The sequence below is a fragment of the Aedes aegypti genome, chromosome 1 (genome assembly GCF_002204515.2).
Source record: "Aedes aegypti strain LVP_AGWG chromosome 1, AaegL5.0 Primary Assembly, whole genome shotgun sequence".
NCBI classification, from domain to species: Eukaryota; Metazoa; Arthropoda; class Insecta; order Diptera; family Culicidae; genus Aedes; species Aedes aegypti.
The window spans coordinates 301,401,411-301,420,207 of record NC_035107.1 but is presented as its reverse complement, the minus strand read 5'-3'; the positions used below and the strand labels follow the sequence as shown (position 1 = coordinate 301,420,207).

The window sequence follows — 18,797 nt, the reverse complement described above, 5'->3', positions numbered from 1 at the left end:
TTCGGACTTGAGTTTTCGGTTATGAGTATAGAATATCCGTTATAATAATGGAATTTATTGAAATATAATGGAATTCAAAATCGTAGTACTTACAAAGCTTAATTTTAGATGTTTGTTAAGCAAAGTCTGATTTATTTTCGTTTGTCTTTACTTATTATAGCAGCGCGTGAGTTTTTATTTCACAGGCACAGTTTACGATGGAAATAATGGAAGTTTACAGATTAATCATCAATTTGTGTAGGATTATGGTACATACATTAGCAGGTAACCAACACGGCCACAGAACAAATAAAGATTTTCCGGTAACAAAAACTGGAGGTTAAGTCTTCTTTAAATTATACTCCTCTCAATTCCAAACCCCGAATATCATGAACCTGAAGAGAGTTCCAGTTCCTAGAATGGCTTTACTTCGAATCCCATTATCACGGGGCACATTGAATCACAGGTAAATATAAATTCGGGACAATAATATTCAGCATAATGGTGCGTTTATGGTGATGACTCTCGGGTTAATGACATTCGGGGAAATGAAACTCGGGGTTATGGGGTGGAATTTTTTCAAGAGAGGTTTGAGAGTATTAATTTTTACGGAAGACATATGAAATTAAGCTCTGCAAGTGTTATGATTTTAAAATCAATGAATCTGAAAAATGCCGAATATTTCTATTGTATTGATTGATTGATGTAGTATTGATGCTTACTCTTCAAAAGTTGGTTTGAGAATGGGTTGATTGATTTATACAATTCTTTCACTATTGTATTCTAGGATCCAGGACTCTAACGTATTTGTAGGATCGAAAAGACCGGATATTTATAGATTTGTGAAATATCTAAATGTTGTAATGTATGCTACAAATGATCACAAAAGTATTGATAGTGGTCTAAAGTGCCACAGTTTGCCCAATAGCGCATTATTCAGCAATTGAGTTTTAAGTTTTGGTTATAACAGTATTTCATTACTAATAATAACAATACAAAATTGGCTCCGTCATGCCTTATATCGCTTGAGCCTATGAAAAATCGGTCAATTGTGAAAGATTTTGACGGTATGTGAGTGCTATGTGTCATTGAAAACATTCGAACATGCTACCGATATTAGAATGCCTAATTAAGCTATTTTTAATTGGTGATTTTAATAGCTACACTTCAAAAAGGGCGTAACTTAAAATTTCAACGATCTTCTTATTCAAAACTTTGCCCAGAGGTTAGAAATAACTAAAAACCCTTACTTTGAACCAAATTTTGATAGTTTGTTACTCCTGATTATCAAGGCCAATAAAGTCCGTTGAAATATCTCAGATTTCCTTTGAATTTGTGGACTTGTACAATGAAAAGGGCGTAACTACAAAACGGGCCCTACGATTTTTTTTGAAATTTTGCCCAGACATGCAGCATAGCTATAGAAAACGACTGGTGAACAAAGATTTGATGGAGATTTTTTTCTGATAATAACGGTCAGGGGAGCACCGTGTTAGCATTATTAGGCGAAGTTGATTGGAGATGTGTCTGTCGTATGGGATGGAGACTCTCTTCATGGGTTCGGCGATGAGTGTCGTCAAAGTACTCCATATATGCTTGCTTTTTTTCTTGTCGATATTGGCCTTTATCGTCCTTTCCTTATACAGTGAGGACCCGATTTTGTCAGCCCCTCGATGAATTTTAGGCTGACAAAATGGGGAACCTGACAAAATCGGGTCATTTTGTTCTGTTGGACTTTTAAGGGGGCGACGGACATGGGTGCAGCCAGGTTTTTTCATCAGGGGCTTTCCCCCTTATATTGGCAATATCGATTCTCAACTTTTCATTCACAATTTTCACGCCAAAACGATTATTATACGCTACCACTGCACCTTTTTTGTCATGAAACATAAAACTATGCAAGATATTCTCCCTTTTTTTTTCATAGTAAGCAAAGTGAAGTCCAAAACGCATCTTGTTTCAATGTTGAGTGGCGGGTCTATTGAAAATCTTGGAGCTTTACCTATTGGAAAAATTCTGAAGATTCGATTCGTTGTGGTCCCTTTAATTGGCAATTTTGCTCTGACCAGTAAAACAAGCGGAATCAACCTGAGTTCCTAGTTATACATGATCGTTAAATTATCTATGAATTTCTACCAGAACACCAAACCAGAACCATATTAAAATTCCTCTATTTTTTTCAGAAACTCCCTCGAAATAACACAAATAATTACCTCGAAACCCTTCTTGAAATTATTTTAAGTATAATTCAGTAAATGTTTCATCCGGAGATTTCCACATAAATTTTCCTAAACATTATTTTAAAAATCATTCAGAAGCGTTTTGAGCATTTCTTCAAGGATTTGACCTGGAATGTTTGTAAAAATATTTCTAACAATATGAAAACCAATAAATTTTCTTTGGTTTCCATGGATTATTTTTTTGGTGCGTTCTTAGCGTAGAAGTCGTGAATAAATCTCAGATTTTTTTTTCTCATACCTATGGGATGATTAAATGCTTCAAAATGTTCTTTGTGAAATTCCTGAAAATCTCGTCAAATGATTCCTGTAGAATTCAATAAAACGTATTTTTGAAGGGACTTTCAAAGAGTTTATGAAGTTATTGTAGGCACAATCTCAATAAAACTTTAACAAGCTAATTTTGAAGAATTATCTCGAGATACACTGAAAAAAAATATAAGAATTTAATAAGGAATAAAAGAAGATAAATCTTGAACTTATTCCCTAAATATAAAATAATTTTGTAGGAATTTTGGTTGTAGTTTGTGATTGAGTTCAAGAGAGAATGTATGAAGAAACTTTAAAGCATACTCAGTGGACTCAGTATGTTTCTAAAACATTTTATGAAATTATTTTTTGAACATTTTTGAAAAAAGGTTAAGTAGGATTCCATAGATTTATTTTTGAAAAAGTATTAAGAGAATCTCGCTTTTTTTTCAATTTTAAGCATTATTTAACTCCCAGGAACGATTTATAGGAATTATTGGAGAAACACGTTCAAGAAATTCCTGGAGAAAGACGAGGAGCTTTCTCTAATTATCGTGATTTTATTTTTTATAAACACGAGCGCTGGACACAATCATTGAAGCATTCAAACACAAGATTAGTACCCGTATTAAAAGGCATTGCCTTGCCCTCTCTGGCCACGCCCATGCGTGCATGACATCAAACATCATCAATTTTAATGTAAACGTGGTAAAATATAAGGAAAACAATTTTTCAGCAAATTTAAAATAGGCTGACAAAATCGGGGGTAGACAATGACCCTTGTCATCTCGAAAATAGATTCCAGTTTTTCCGTCTTCACTGAGGGGTAGAGTCTGCATCCAGTGGACCATGTGGTGAAAAGCTGCCACATTATGATGGAACGAATGATTCGATGTGTAGGGGATGACTCGCAGGGTGTTAACTTGCAGACTCACCATCTGTTTATTGATTTCAAGGCGGCGTACGACTCAGTGAAAAGAAATGAGCTTTGGCAGATAATGTCTGAAAATGGTTTTCCGGCGAAACAAATTAGGCTGATACGTGCTACGCTGGATGGTTCGAAATCAAGTGTTCGGATCGCAGACGAGGTGTCAACCTCGTTCGTGACGTTAGACGGATTGAGGCAGGGAGACGCACTTTCGAATTTACTGTTCAACATTGCACTCGAGGGTGCTATTAGGAGATCTGGCGTGCAGAGAAATGGCACTATTATCACAAGGTCGCACATGCTCCTTGGCTTTGCGGGCGATATAGACCTAATTGGAATCGATCGCAGGTCAGTGGAAGAGGCCTTGCGAATAGGGCCTGCGAATAGGGCCTATTACGGACTACGTAACCAGCTTAGGTCCCGCAGCTTGCAAACGGAAACAAAATTCGCCCTGTATAAAACAATGATTCTTCCGGTGGCTCTCTACGGGCACGAAGCGTGGACGTTGAAAGAATCAGACCGGAAAGCTCTCGGTGTTTTCGAGCGTAAAGTGCTGCGGACAATACTCGGTGGGAAACTCGAAAATGGTGTGTGGCGCAGACGCATGAATCACGAGTTGTATCAAGTGTACAAAGATGCGAATATTATCAATCGTGTAAAATACGGCAGACTTCAGTGGGCTGGTCACTTACTGCGAATGTCGGAAGAAAGAATTGCGAAAATGCTATTTAGCAGGGAACCAGGTAGAGGTCGGCGGCTTCGGGGAAGACCACGAATACGCTGGCTGTACGCAGTGGAAGAGGACCTGGCGACCCTAAACGTTCGGGGCAACTGAAGAAGTTTCGCCCAAGACGGACGAAGATGGAGCTCTACAATACGCCCGGCAATGGCGTGACGCTACGCCGTAGCCATCAAGGTATCAAGATAGGTAGAAGTTTCCTCGAAATTAGAAGTAGTTCTCGTCCATGCACAACCTTGCCAACCTCATGTATGTGCTTATCTTCCCTTTCCATGCTGCATTCGTTCTCTGGGTAATAGCCAGTCCTCGAGAAGATTTAGGAAATCCTTTACTGGAACGCATATCAGTATCATATCAGCATCCTCGATGTTTCCTGACTCCAATAGGTTCCTGGGTATTTTTGACCGACCTGGACCATTGCGCCAGTTTATGGTTGGGGGATCCGTCTGCCGAAATGAGTTTTCGCATCTCTTTTCCTGATTTGTGAATTTTCTGAAGTCCTTTGATTCGTGGAAGAATGGGGTTTGCTTCTTTCGAGCGAGCCGTGCCAATGATTGCTTTGCAGTCCTTCAGAGTTTTATCCGTAAGCGTGAAACGTCTTGTCCACGATGACGACCGCATTTGTCCTTTGTCCGCCTTGATGTAGAACACTGGTTTCTCCTTTAGTTCTTTCACGATCCTCGTCTCGTCCTGGTCTGCTTTGCGGTGTTGTTCTGTTTTTATGGCTTCTGCCACGATGTTCCTTGCTGTGATCTGTTCTGGTCCTTCACTCATACGGTTAGGGTAATCGCTGTTTCCATGTCTACGATGATTTTCTCCATGTCAGGTTTCGTAGTCACCGCACATCATAACCCCTTGTTGAGGTGTGTCAATTGTTTTTTTTTTTTTTTAAGAATTTAACTAGGAATTTTTCTAAGTATATCTCCAGGAATTATTCAGAGACTTCTTCAGGAATTCCTACAGTAAATTTTTCAAGGAAGTCTTTGAAGATTTGTCCAAGTACTCTTCCAGGAATTTCTCTATGCTTTTCTCCACGGAAATGTGAATGAAATTTTTCACAAATTTGAGAAAATGTTCTAAAGTCAATTTTAAAGTAATTTCTGATGAAACTGCTGATGAAGAACTCATGACGAAGCCTGAAGAGTTTCTTGTTGAATGATCAAAAAAGAAAAAAAAATGTGTGGGAATTTCTGGAAAAATGCTGCCGTGAAACAACTTTTGTAGGTTCAATTGTTTTTTTTTTAATGTTTGGAAGATCTGCAGTTGTATGAAATTCTGGAAAAATTCCATGGTGGAACTCCATAACCCAACTCCATGATGCAACACAGGATCGAGTCGTGGAATTATTTAAAAAGTTTTTATAGATTTTCTCGAATAACCCCTCGAGGATTTTTTTTTGAGTAATTCTTTAGAGTTACCGTGGATGAAATGACGTAGAAATTCTTGTCGAGTTCCTTAAAAAACAACTGAACATTTTTTTTTTCAAAAACTTTAGAATTAACCTTTGTGGTTTTTCTTGGAAAAAAAACTTAGAAGATCTCCTAGAGTAACAACTGGAAAATTCGGTCGAAATTTCCTAGAGTAACAACTGAAAAACATCTAGAGGAAGTCCTGATAGTGACAGATCCTGAGATAGTGTATGTAAAAATGTTCAAAATAATCCCTGAGCAAATTACTGGAGATAGCAACGATGAAGTGGTCGGCAATTTCATAGAGCAAATTCTGGAGAAATTTCTCAATACATTCTTCGAAAAATCGCTGGAAGAATATCTAGGAGAATTGATAGGAGGAATCTCTAAAAAAATTCTAGGAACCCTTGAAAGTATTCCAGATGAAATCTCTGGAGAAACTGAGATGAAACGCTTAAAGAATTAGTTGAAAAGTCTCGTTACAATCCCTGGAGATTTCGCTGAAGCTCACATATTTTTGCATCAGAATTCATTGCATGAAAAAACAAGACTTTAGTGACCTTTGAAAAATCAAGACTCCAGAAATCTTCCCGACTAATGGGTTAAAACAAAATTGTAGCACAATTTTATCAACATTTGTTACATATAACAAATTGTTTTTCACTTTTGTTAGAAGTACTTTGAGTTGATGGAGAAAATTATAACATAATGAAAACAAAATCAGTTATAATAACAAAAGCTGTTTCATGTTTGTTTCAATTTAAAACATACTTAGAACACAATTTGATATACAAATATGTGAAGGTGATTATAGAACGAAGCCACACCTCATATTTTCAAGAGCACAAGACTTGAGAACCAAACAGCGCTCTGCGTTGAAAATTTATCCCATTGGGCACCACCACCAAGCAAACAAATTGATTGATTTTTAGCGCGAACTGTTGTCAGATTCTCCTGTCTTGTGCACTTGAAAATTGAAATTTTGGCTTCGTTTTACAATCACCAGAACAAATGCTTGTAACAAATTTTGTTATAATTCAGTAAGGGTGTATCGACGTGATTGCCTCCAAAAATTTCCCTGATTGTTTCCGAAATTTCCTGAGGATTCCAGGTTGTTTCCAGGTTCAACCAAATTCCCTGATAATTCCAGGTTTTTTCAGGTTGTATAGACTTCTTGCAGGCCTTCTTGAAAAAAATCCTGAACTATTTTTTCAAAAACTTTGTAATAAACCCTTGGAAGTAATTCTGTTCAAATTTTTGGAAGATCTCCTAAAGTACGAACATACCAACTGGAAAATTCGGTTGAAGCATTAGTGGAAAAATATCTGGAGAAAATTCAAGCTGTTTTTGGGAAAAAGCCAACGTGATACCAGACGTAATCACTGGAGGTAGTAGCTTTGGAGCTCTCAGAGATTTCCTGAAGCAAAGTCTGAAGTAATTCTTCTAAGCATTTCTGGGAGAACTGATGAAGGAATCTCCAGAAAAATTTCTTGAGAGATTCCTGAAGAAGTCCCTGAAAGTTATACCACTATAAGGAATCCTAAAGCTTTTCCTCGAAAAAAAAAATTGACGAAATTCTTGAACTAGTTAGTTTTTAAAGGTTTTTCTGGAGCCTGTAGAATTTAGCATCAGGATTCATTGCAAGTAGAATGAGGAAAAAAGATGCCTTAGAGACCATTTTGGTTAAAATAGAGACTTTAGAGACCTTAAATTAAAAATAGATACTTTTTAAAGACTTGTATTGTAAAAAAGACCTGCTGCCAGCCCTACTAATACTCTCTCTCTTGAACAAATCATTTCAAGGCCTTTTCTGACCGTGATCAAATATTACTTCTCAATGAAAACGCAAATGCACGACAGTGAAGTGTCAGATCATATCCAATATAACACCCTACAATCGACCGAACTTACCATGCAGTATCCCACAATCTAGTACCGCACTCCATCCACATGGTAACCATCTACATATCCCTAATGGTTCTCGTAATACTGCTTCGAACCGTCGTTCGCCTTGGACCCCTCGTTCGGTGGATGCGAGTGGTACCCGCACGTTATCCGCACGAAGTGCTGCCCGTCGATTTCCTTCGTCACCGCCCGGGCCTTGCAGCGGAACTTAACGTGCCAGGAGCACTTCCAGTTGGTGGTGTTTTGCTTCTGCTTCTCCCGCACGTAGCTGTAGTCATCGTGTAGTAGCATTTGGTGACCGCGTCGCGTTTTCCCAAAGTACGCGCTAGTGAACACTTCTAAAATGAGAGGAAACCCGATTAGTGATAAGGCCATGCAGAAGGGGGCCCGCCAAATCCAGCCGAATGAAACGCGAACAAGTGCAGTGCACACAGATCAAAGAAAAAATCAACTGATATTTATTTCTCGTTGGTATCGAAATTCATCGTATCGAAGCGGTACGCTTTGTGGCCGTGGTTGTGGTTCGGATTGGTGATCTTCATCATTTGACGCCCGAAGGCTGTCTTGGTGACGGCACGGGCGCGACACTTCAGCTTCCCGAACAGCGAACACTTCCAGTTGCAGCTGGTGCGCGAGTCACGGTCCTTGATGTAGGCAAAGCCGTTGTACAGGAGCAACACCTTGCCCCGCTGGGTGTATCCGAACTGGGCCGCCCGGAAGGATGGGTGATCTACAATGGACGCAGAGAGAGAGAAAGCGTTAGTTAATAGAAATGCTTATTGGTTTTTGTACTGAGTTACGTAATCTAGTACTACAGTTGACTTTGGGACTATGTGATATTGCTTAATCGAATTGTTCGTTGAAATTGTCGGAAGCGGTTTGGCCAGCAATCCATGTCTATCAGACTAAACTTCTATATTTGGATATTGTAGTTTGCTTCATACTTGAAGTGTCTCATAAGTGCTTCCATCAACTTTTTTTTATTTCGCGGTCTTCATAACATCTCGATTTTTATCCGTTTCCTGTATTTTCGATGGCTGTTTTGTCTTTTTAATCTTCTTTAATTTCCGATTTGGCTTTTCTACTTTTTTATTTTCTGTATATTTTTGGTACCTCTTCTTTCGTTCATTTTCGGTCTCTTGTTATCTGCTTTCTAAAGGTAATTCACTTTTGGTTTTCTGCGATAGCTGGGAATTTTTTTTCCTGAAAGCTTCAAAAGCATCTCTCCGGATGTTTGAAAAGCTTCTACCGTTAGCGTTAGCGTTAGCGTAGTTACGGTATACTTCATAGATTGGATACTAGCAACATTCATGTTTCTTTTTAATAATCTCATCCTGACTACTTTCAAGAACAAGGCAGGGGAATATACCTTGTTCAAATCATAAACAAGAATACTAAAAGCATGAATATCGCTATTCCCGGCCACGCCCATCTTTACCGTAACTTGGGATAGGGGAAGGAAATGTTGATGTAGCACTTACTTAATGAGAGGCCACCGACTCAGCGACACCCTCATAAGTGCTACGGAGTTGGAGGTTGGGGAAGGTATATTGTCAGGATTCGCCTAGAAAGCTGGCGATAGACCATAAACATTTGTTGTTTAAGCGTTTTCAAATTAATCTTTTGAATGCCGGCAATCAAAAGAGAAAACAATAGCTTATTTATAGTATAAATAGTATTTCGCGAAATGCTTGTCGATTGTGCAGTAATATTTTTGCTCAATAACCAGTAAAAAGCAAAACCGATCCCTCCAGGGTCATCGGATTGTATAAAATAACGATACGCGTAAAAAAAAAATCACGCCTATTGATAAACTGTACTGTGCCCATTGAAAAACTGTACTGGGTGGTACTGTATTTTTAGATAATCGAAAAACGAAAGGAAGCGCGTTCGAACTAAACACCCTAGGATACCACAGTCGGTTTTTCTGCTCCAAATTATACGAAAAGCAGAATCGATCCCTCCAGGGTCATCGAACGGTTAAAAAGCATCCACAACCGATTGTTAGTTGTGTAACACCCGCCCGGACAGAATGCGCAATCTGAACATAATTATCAAACTCCGAAAATAACATTTTCCGTTCAAGAAACGATCAGAAGTTCCACGACGCGGACAAAAACGATCCGGAAGGCTCACAAAAGAAAAAGTATCATACTGGAACAAACTCACCGGATTGATTCTCTAAATTTATGTGCTGCCTGTCACCTCCGGATGGTTCGGTGAACTTAGGGCAGCCAAAAACCAACAGTACTGAGGACACAAATCAAACAAATCACTTTTTCATTTTTCACTTTTCACTATTCCATTTCTGAATGTAAAAACTGTCCTGCTTGGGCTTCACGAAGCCCTACCCAGCAAGACGCTCTAAAACAGGAAAAAAAATCTCCGGTGACGAAAACACGCGCGAAACCGTGAGCTAAATCTATCGGACGACGCAAAACCGAACTGTCCTGCTTGGGCTTCACGAAGCACTCTCTCCGGATGTTTGAAAAGCTTCTCTCCGGAAACTTGGAAAGCTGCTTTTCTGAACCTGTACTAAATGTTGTAAAGATTGTCTTCAGAAACTTCAAAATTGTTTCCCGAAAGCTTGAAAAGTATCTCTTCAAAAGCTTTAAAAACTTCTCTCAAAAGCTTATGATACTCCTTTTCAGAAGCTTAAAACGATTCTTTTCGAAAGCTTAAAAAGCTTCTCACTGGTAGCTGAAAAGCTTCTCTTTTTTTAAGCTTAGGTGCTTCTCTTAATGTTTAAAAGCTTATATTCTTCCGTCTCTTGCTATCTGCTTTCTAAAGTTGACTTTTACTCGATATTCTTTAAGCCGACGTAACTTTTCTCTGATAGCCAGCAAAGCTTATCTCTGGTTCTAATTGTTTGAAAATCTTTTTTCTGACAACTTGAAAAGCTAATCTCTGGAAGTTTTAAAAATCTTTTTGGAAGCTAGAAATGCTTTTCTGTGCTAACTGGAAAATCTTCTTTCTGGAGGCTTGTGAAAAGCATCTTTCCGGAAGTTTGAAAAGCTTCTCTCCGGAAGCTTGGAATGCTGCTCTCTTGAATCGGTACTGAAGGTTGTAAAGATTGTCTTATAAAGCTTCAAAATCTTTTTTTCCAAAAGCTTGCAAAGCATCTCTCCTAAAGCTTCAAAAACTTCTCTCAGAAGCTCTTGAGGTTCTTTTTCAGAAGCTTATGAGGATTATTTTTGAAAGCTTGAAAAGCTTCTCACTGTTAGCTGAAAAGCTTCTCTATTGAAGCTTAGGAGCTTTTCTTAATGTTAAAAAGCTTAGATTCTTCTGTCTCTTGCCATCTGCTTTCCAAAGTTAACTCACCATCTCTAAGCCGACGTAACTTTTCACTGATAGCCAGGAAAGCTTATCTTTGGTTCTGATTATTTGAAAATCTTCTATCTGAAAACTTGAAAAGTTAATCTATGGAAGCTTATCACTCCGGAAGCTTGAAAAGCTTTTCAGCGATAGTTGGAAAATCTTCTTCCCGAAAGCTTAAAAAGCATTTCTCTGGAAGTTTGAAAAGCTTCTCTCCGGAAGCTTGGAATGCTGCTCTACAGAAGGTTTTAAAGATTGTCTCATTAAGCTTCAAAATCGTTTTTTTCCGAAAGCTTGAAAAGCATCTCTTCAAAAGCTTAAAAAATTTCTTTCCGAAGCTTGCGAGACTTCTTTTCGGAAACTTATAAAGATTCTTTTTGAAAGCTTGACAAACTTCTCACTGTTAGCTGAAAAGCTCCTTTTCAGAAGTTTATTAGGTTAACTCTGGAAGCTAGAAAAGTGTCCTCTTTGGAAGCTTGAAAAGCTTTTCTCCTAAAACTAGAAAAGCTTGAAAAGCTTCGATCCGGAAGTTGCTCAATCTTCTTCTTGAAAGATTAAAATGCTTCTCTTCTGAAGACTCTGAGGTTTCTTCTTAAGCTTGAATACTTCTTTAATTCTTGCAGGAATTCTCTTCTGGGGATACGAAAGCTTCTCTCCGGAAACTTCACAGCTTAAATCAGTTTCACAGCACATGTGTTACTGATTCTAATCGTGTTGAAAAGCTTCTCTCCGAAAGCTTGATGAAGGTGGAAAAGCTTGTTTCAGGAGGTTCTGAAGCATCTTCCTAAAAGATTAAAAAGCTTCTTTTCGGAAGATTTTAAGTTTTATCCCGAAGCTTGAATAGCTTCCTTATGAAATCCTGCAGAAATTCTCTTCTGAAGACACAAAGGCCTCTCTCCGGAAGTTACACGTTTAAAACCAGTTACACAGCGCATGAGTAACTGATTCTAAGCGTGTTGAAAAGCTTCTCTCCTGGAGCTCGAAAAGCTTCTTTCCGAAAGCTTGAGAACCTTTCTCCAGAAGCTTGAAGAGCTTCGATCCGGAAGGTGGAAAATCTTGTTTCTGGAAGTTTTAAAGCTTGTTCCTGAAAGATTCCTTTTCGGAAGTTTGTAAGTTTTCTCCAGAAGTTTAAATAGCTTTCTAATAAAATCTTTCAGAAATTTTATTCTCAAGACACAGAGGCTTCTCTCTGGAAGATTGTAAAGTAAATGATTCTAAGCGTGTTGAAAAGCTTCTCTTCTGAAGCGCGAAAAGCTTATCTCCGAAAGCTTGGTAACCTCTCTCAAGAATCTTGAAAAGCTTCGAAAGATTTGAAAGATTCAAAAGCGTCTCTTCGGAAGAGTGAGTTTTCTCTGGAAGCATAAACAGCTTCTTAATGAAATCTTGTAGAAATTCTCTACTGAAGATAGAAAGGCTTCTCTCCGGATGCTTAAAGCTTAAAACCAGTTACATAGCGCATGTGTAACTGATTCTAAGCGTGTTGAAAAGCTTCTCTCCTGAAGCTCGAAAAGCTTCTCTTCTAAATCTCAAGCTTTCTCTCCGAAATCTTCAACCTTTCTCCAGAAGCTTGAAAAGCTTCGATCCGGAAGGTGAAAAAGATTGTTTCCGGAAATTTTTAAAGCATTTTTCTGAAACATTAATGATATCTTGCAGAAATTCTCTTCTGCAGATACAAAGACTTTTCTTCGGATGCTTCACAGCATATGTGTAACTGATTCTAGGCGTGTTGAAAAGCTTCTCTCCTGAAGCACGAAAAGCTTTTCTCCGGGCCCTTGGGAAGAGTCCCTCTCGAAGGTAGGTAAATATCCTACTACGAGCTTGCAAAGATTCTCTGACGAATCTTGATAATCTTCTTTTATAGAACTGACAAAAAATCTCCCCGGAAGCTTGTTTAGTTTATCTGTTGAAGCTTGAAAAGCTTCTCTGCGGAAGCTTGACAAGCTACTCTACAAAGGCTTGAGATGTTTCATTCGGAAAACTTGAAAAGCTTTTTTCAACGGCTTGCAAAGGTTCTTTCCTAAACCTTGAATTACTTCTCTCCTAATACATGAAAAGATTTTTTAATTGCGGAAGCTGAAAAAGTTTCGCTTGAAAATACCCTCAACGGAAGCTTTTTTTACCAATTCGTTTAAGGCTCAATAGCGTTTAATGCTTTACGGAGCCGAAATCTCTACGGAAGCTTGAATAGCTCCTTCTCGAGCTACGGTTCGATTTGTTTCTCTACTATCTGACCACACTATTCTTTCTGCTTTTTGGTTTTCTTTAACTTCTTGAATGTCTGTCTTCTATTTTTTTTTGTGATGTTTGACGTTGTTTTCTGCGTTTTGTTTTGTCTGCTCTCTTGCTGCTGGCCTTTTTTCTTCTCGATTTTCCAGGTTTTCTTTCTTCCTTTGGTGTATCTTCTCTTATTCGTTGTCCACTTGTTTTAGCCTTCTGCAATCTGCTATCTCATTTTTCGACTGTTTGATTATTTTTGGCTTTTTTTTTTTTTGCTCACGAAGTAATAGACCCATATCTAGAAAATTAAAAAAAATGCTATGGTATCTGTAAACTACGGTTCCAAGAGACCGAATTTAGTACCAGAAATGATACCCATTTCGAGCCCGGCTACCTAATTTTGTTTCAGTCTCAACGCACTATACAAATACACCAACACTTGTCGAACGATTTTAAGCCAATAGAAGTAGCTCATAAAAAAACATTTTGGTTCGAAAAATTGCTAGTCCACATCTTAATTGCTGTCGCCATTCTTCCCCCGTTCCCCACCTCATCACATCTCCACCCGGTACTCGTCCCGATCGTGGGTGTGCTTCGCGTTGGTGATCCTCATCATCTGCTTGCCGTCGATGGTTTTGGTGATGGCCCGGCCACGGCACTTCATCCGTCGGAACAGCGCACACTTCCAGTTGCAGGTCTTGGACGATTGGCGATCTTTGATGAAACCGTACCCGTCGTGCAGTAGCATCACGTATCCGCGCTGGGTGTATCCGAACCGTGCTGACCGGTAATCGTGGGTTGCTGGAAGCAGGGTGGATGGACTCCGTTAGCGAAGCTAGAAACGATTTGGAACTTATCAAAGAAACTCGGATGACTGGATAAAATTTGTCAGTCATAAATCAGTTTATTAAGGCAACCGATGAGAGTGTGGTACTAGCTTGATGAGCTATTTCCTACCGTGAGGGGTGATAAAGAGCGATCCTCTTCTATGTCTGACGGAAACTCAACCATGGGGATTATACTTCGGCACTTCCTAGGGAATCGCAACTCCATCGGGTATTGATACTGGAGTTCAATTTCTTTGGGCACTTCCATTTCCGGATCCTCATGCGGTTGACTGACTTCGGATTTCCGTTCCACCTTTGGCTCACACTTGTAAGCTGCAATTGGAACAATCAATACCAAAATTCACAAAGCCACCACACAACTTCGAACCTTGAACTTTGCGTTTCCAGTATTCTTCTACGTTGTGCGTGTGTTCGATGAAAATCGGTCGAACGTATCGTGCGCCATCCAACTGAAAGGTATCGACGCGGGCACGACACTTGATTCGGTTCACCAACATGCACCGCCAGTGCTCCATGCTGCCACGGCTTTGGTTCTTCATCTTGTAGAACTGAAAGTTCTGATAGAACAGCACTTCCGCGCCTCGAATCGATCTTCCAAACACAGCCCTTTCCAATCCACCTAGAAAATATTGAAATGAATCTGTTAGATATCAACCAACTGCAGTACTAGAATCACGCCTCGATCATTCAGCACTAGCGACATCATTTAACATAAATAGTTTTATTGAAGCTTTCCTTCGAGCGTCCTTAATCTAGTACCTCAGTCACAACAAGCCCAACTAGTACAAATGCGTTAACCGGAACTGAATGTCCGACTCATCGGGGGCTTCGATTTTGTCACTGTCCGACAGTTTTTCCGGTCCGTGCGAGTGGGCATTGCCAGCCAGCCGAACGGGACAGTCACTGGGATTCTTGGACGTCACACAGGTGGCCCGACAGGCATACTTCACGTACTTCGAGCAGCGCCAGAAGACGTTCTTGTTGCTCTGCCGATTCTCCACGTATTTGTACCCATCGTAGATCAGCATGGTGCGACCTCGTTGCGTTCGGCTGAATTCGATCGACGGGGCGTCTAACGCTTCGATGACCGTCATTGCGCTGGACCCTAAAAGTACAACCAAAGCGAACAGGTTAGTACTAGATCGGTGGCTCTGATTACCGCTCCCTGCAAGCAACTTGATGGCAAACAAAAAGGATCATTGAATAGGACATTTATTTTCAGTATCGCTTCACTTTCGTTACACTTTCGATATGGATTGAATGTGTCGTAGCCTGCTCGGAGGAAGCCGTGTCCGGGTTTATGATAATCTCCGAAAGACGACTGTAGTCGGATCGTTTGAACAGTCCCGCAAAGTGGTTGTGAGGCGTGCTGTGGTGAATTTCCCCGTTCAAGGTGTGTAACCGCCCATGGCACTTGATCTTCGTGGTGTAGTAGATGCAGCGCCAGTACTCCTTCTGCTTCACGGTTTTCTCCTTGACGTAGTAGAATCCATCGCAGGACAGCTGCAGGCGACCTTTCTGGCTGCTGCGGTAGGTCAGAACCTGTCCATTGCTGCTCGTCACGGACAGGTGTTGCTTGTATTCTACAAAGACAACGGTAACAAAGTTAGTAAAGTGCGTACACGCACATCCTTTTTGAAAGTGAAGTACTAGAATAGTCGAAGCAAACGCACTCAAGTAAAATTATACAGTTTATTTTCAAGCAGAACGTTGTGATATCGACACGTACATCTCAATCCATCACGGTGAACATTTCCTGAGCGATGAAGGCCACTTTGTGGCGCTTCAGAGGCGCATGGATGTGTCTCTCTCGGTGGATGACGAAGCGCTCGGGATTCTTGTACTGCAATATCCGGGCCGGACATTTGAGCTTGCTGGTGGCCATCGACGAGCACCGCCAAACCACCCGTTTATGGTTCTCCGACATGAACAAGTACTTGATACCATCGATGATGATGGCCGGACGGCCTCGACTCGATTTGGTGAAGTAGATTTCTGAAACGTAATAGATTTCCTCGATTAGAAAGGGTTCATTACGCACCGGTATGATTTTTTTTTTTTCGGAACAAAACACATGTTATCTTGCAGAATGACTTTATTTCAAACGCTTGTTCGGGTAAACTCTAACAGCTGCAGTACTAGAATCGAAAGAGGTCACACTTTCGTCGTGATTATGATCAAACTTGACCGTGATATTGGACGTGGCTTCATTGATGACGACCGTGCAGGGGCACTTGCGTTTGTAGTACTGATGGCACTTCCAGTACTGCTTATCGTTTCGCTGACGATTTCGGAAGAACTTCACTCCATTAACCACCAACAGGTGGCTACCACGGCGGGCCGACATTTTGAACTCAAACTCGGGATCATTGCTTGGTAAGACGATCCTCGAGGCAGCTAAAATTATAATCATTTGATTAGTAAGTCGTTGTCAGATAAATGACAGAAGACACTACAAAAGTACAAAACAACATGACCATTCGAAAATTTATAGGTTTATTTTCAAGAAAGATATCACGTTCAACCAATGTTCATCTGTTGCTTCAACTGCTTCAGCGATCCGTACGGCCGCTGCTTCGCCACCACCGGGTGGTTGTGGTCGTTCTTGCTGACCGTAAAGTCATTCACCATGGTTTGGATGCGCACCTTGCACCGGTACACCAGATGCTGCGAGCAGCGCCAGTAGACCTTCTGGCCACGGGACACGTGCTTGTTGAAGGTGTGCCCCCGGTAGCGTAGTTGCAACGTTCCAGCCCTACTGAGAATCATCTGCGGCTGCTTCCAGTCCCCATCTGTCGTTGTTGGAAAACGGAAAGCGTTGTGGTCAATGGGGTGATATATTTTTTGGATAATTTCACTATCATGCAGTACTAGATTATATGACTGAACGTTTGACATATTTTATTGAACTTCAAACAAAACCATTCATGGTAACGGATTGTCTTTGGGAGAATGGTGTTGTAAAGGAAGTACTAGAACGATCCCTTATTCGCTGAAAATCGACATCATTCGGATAGATTAGATATATATCTCCCACGTGCTTTGTTCAAAAAAATGTTATTTTACTATTTTTCGAATTTCTTTTCTACTATCATCTGAAATACTATCTAGAAATGTACCTTCCGTACAATGATCTCTGAAAACTGCGAGGTTATACCCAACCGTCAATCTCTTCCAATCGCTCACATTTCCGACATGCTATCACCAAAGTCACTGCCCATGAGCGTTTCCTCCAGCTTCGTTAGCTCGGCCTTACTCAGCTGTCCCAGGTGCTCGTCCGGACGGTCCTTGTAGTAGTCGCACGTACAATCGTAATTATGTTCGGCCATAATCTTGATCTGGCCGCCCTTAAGCTCGATGAACATTACCTGTCCCGGGCAGTTGTACTCGATGCAGGAAAATATGCTCCGGTACGCCCGGCCCACCGTCTTCATGTAGATCTTGTTGCGAAGCCGCAGCAACTGCTGCCGGGTGCTCACGGCGATGAAGATGGCTGCGAACGTGAGAACAGACGTTAGTAACCCTCGCAAAACGACGAATCGAAGAGAGCGCAATCAAAAATCAAAATACGCAGAATAAATCACGAATGGACGGTACATTTATTCAATCATCCTATAGCTGTCGAACAGCTCTCGGTTCTTCAGGTTTCGTTTCTGATTTTTGCCCATCCCGTAGAGCAGCCGTTTCATCGGCACGTGATTGTGGTTGGGATTTTTGATGCGCACAATCAGGCCGTCCTCCGTCACAACGGTGGCCTTGCACTTGAGTCGCGCTGCGTAGGCACAGCGCCAGTAGGTGCACCGCCCGGTCGCAGTGTTCTTGTGGTACACGTAATCCTGCCACACCAACTGCCGGGCTCCGCTCGAGGACAGCTCGAAGTGGAACTCCATGTCTGCAAGTTTGGAAAAGTTGTTACCACAAGGTTTGGAAAGCGTAATCCAGGAGATTGAACAACGTCAGAGAAACACGAATTGTTAGGAAAGTTAGGCAATTCAACGGATTTATTGTCCCATAACGAATGGATTTGGTGAATGATAGTAAATTCTAGTACTTCTTTGAACTTTGTAGGTAACACAGTCGATTGCGGATGAAGCCCTGCACGAGAGCTTCCGAGATTTCGACGCTTTGTTTCTTGAAAACATGCACCACATGTACTGAAAGAAGAAAAAATAGTCATATTCTAGTACGTCACTGTTCACAATTATTTGTAGTTAGGGTAGAGGTAGAGCAAACAAAAATCTGAGGACATACTTTTGATTTTATTGAATTCAAATTTTAAACAATCCAGCACTAAAATTTTGATGGAAAATTCTTCTTCTTTCTGGCGTTACGGCCCCACTGGGACAGAGCCTGCTTCTCAGCTAAATGTTCTTATGAGCACTTCCACAGTTATTAACTGAGAGCTTACTATGCCAATGACCATTTTTGCATGCGTAAATCGTGTGGCAGGTACGAATGTACTCTATGCCTTGGGAAGTCGAGAAAATTTCCAACCCGAAAAGATCCTCGACCGGTGGGATTCGAACCCACGACCCTCAGCTTAGTCTTGCTGAATAGCTGCGCGTTTGCCGCTACGGCTATCTGGGCCCCATGATGGAAAATTATGGTCCTTTAATATCGACTAATGAAGAGTTAACTGTATTATTTTTATATCTATATTATTAGCGGTTTTTCGTTTTGCCACTCAGGAAAAAAATCATAGCAGAATCCAATTCACAGCAAATGATGGATGGAGAGTTTGGAAGACATGGAATGACATGGAATGCAACTGGCGATGGAATAGAATTACAAAGGCGATGTAAAGGAATTGGAATGGCGATGGAACGAAATTGGAATGACTAAGGCATGGAAATGGATTAGAATTATTGCAACAAAGGTGTTTTTTAATTAATCATTCATTCATTAGGCTACACCATGACGCATTACAAAGTCGATTCATGGGAAGGATTTGCTAATCTGCCAACTAACAAG

At 40.6% G+C, this 18,797-nt stretch overlaps 1 protein-coding gene across 42 annotated transcripts in view; it reads right to left on the bottom strand.

Annotated features, from left to right (window-relative positions):
- The window catches only part of LOC5573536 (modifier of mdg4), a 419,719-nt gene that overhangs the window by 363,871 nt on the left and 37,051 nt on the right, over positions 1-18,797 (bottom strand). Inside the window, exon 5 of one of the 42 annotated variants that reach the window (XR_002498736.1) lies at positions 7,453-7,784. The exons of 37 other annotated variants lie outside the window; for them this stretch is intronic. Coding sequence is in view for 4 of the 5 variants with exons in the window: in XM_021838294.1 (XP_021693986.1) it covers positions 15,045-15,409 (365 nt within the window). In the remaining variant the exon portion in view is untranslated. Of the gene's footprint in view, positions 1-7,452; positions 7,785-7,866; positions 8,177-15,022; positions 15,410-16,864; positions 17,320-17,843; positions 17,981-18,797 lie in introns of those variants that run through there. 4 more of the 42 variants (XM_001654608.2, XM_021838294.1, XM_001654615.2 and 1 more) reach the window with 4 other exon arrangements.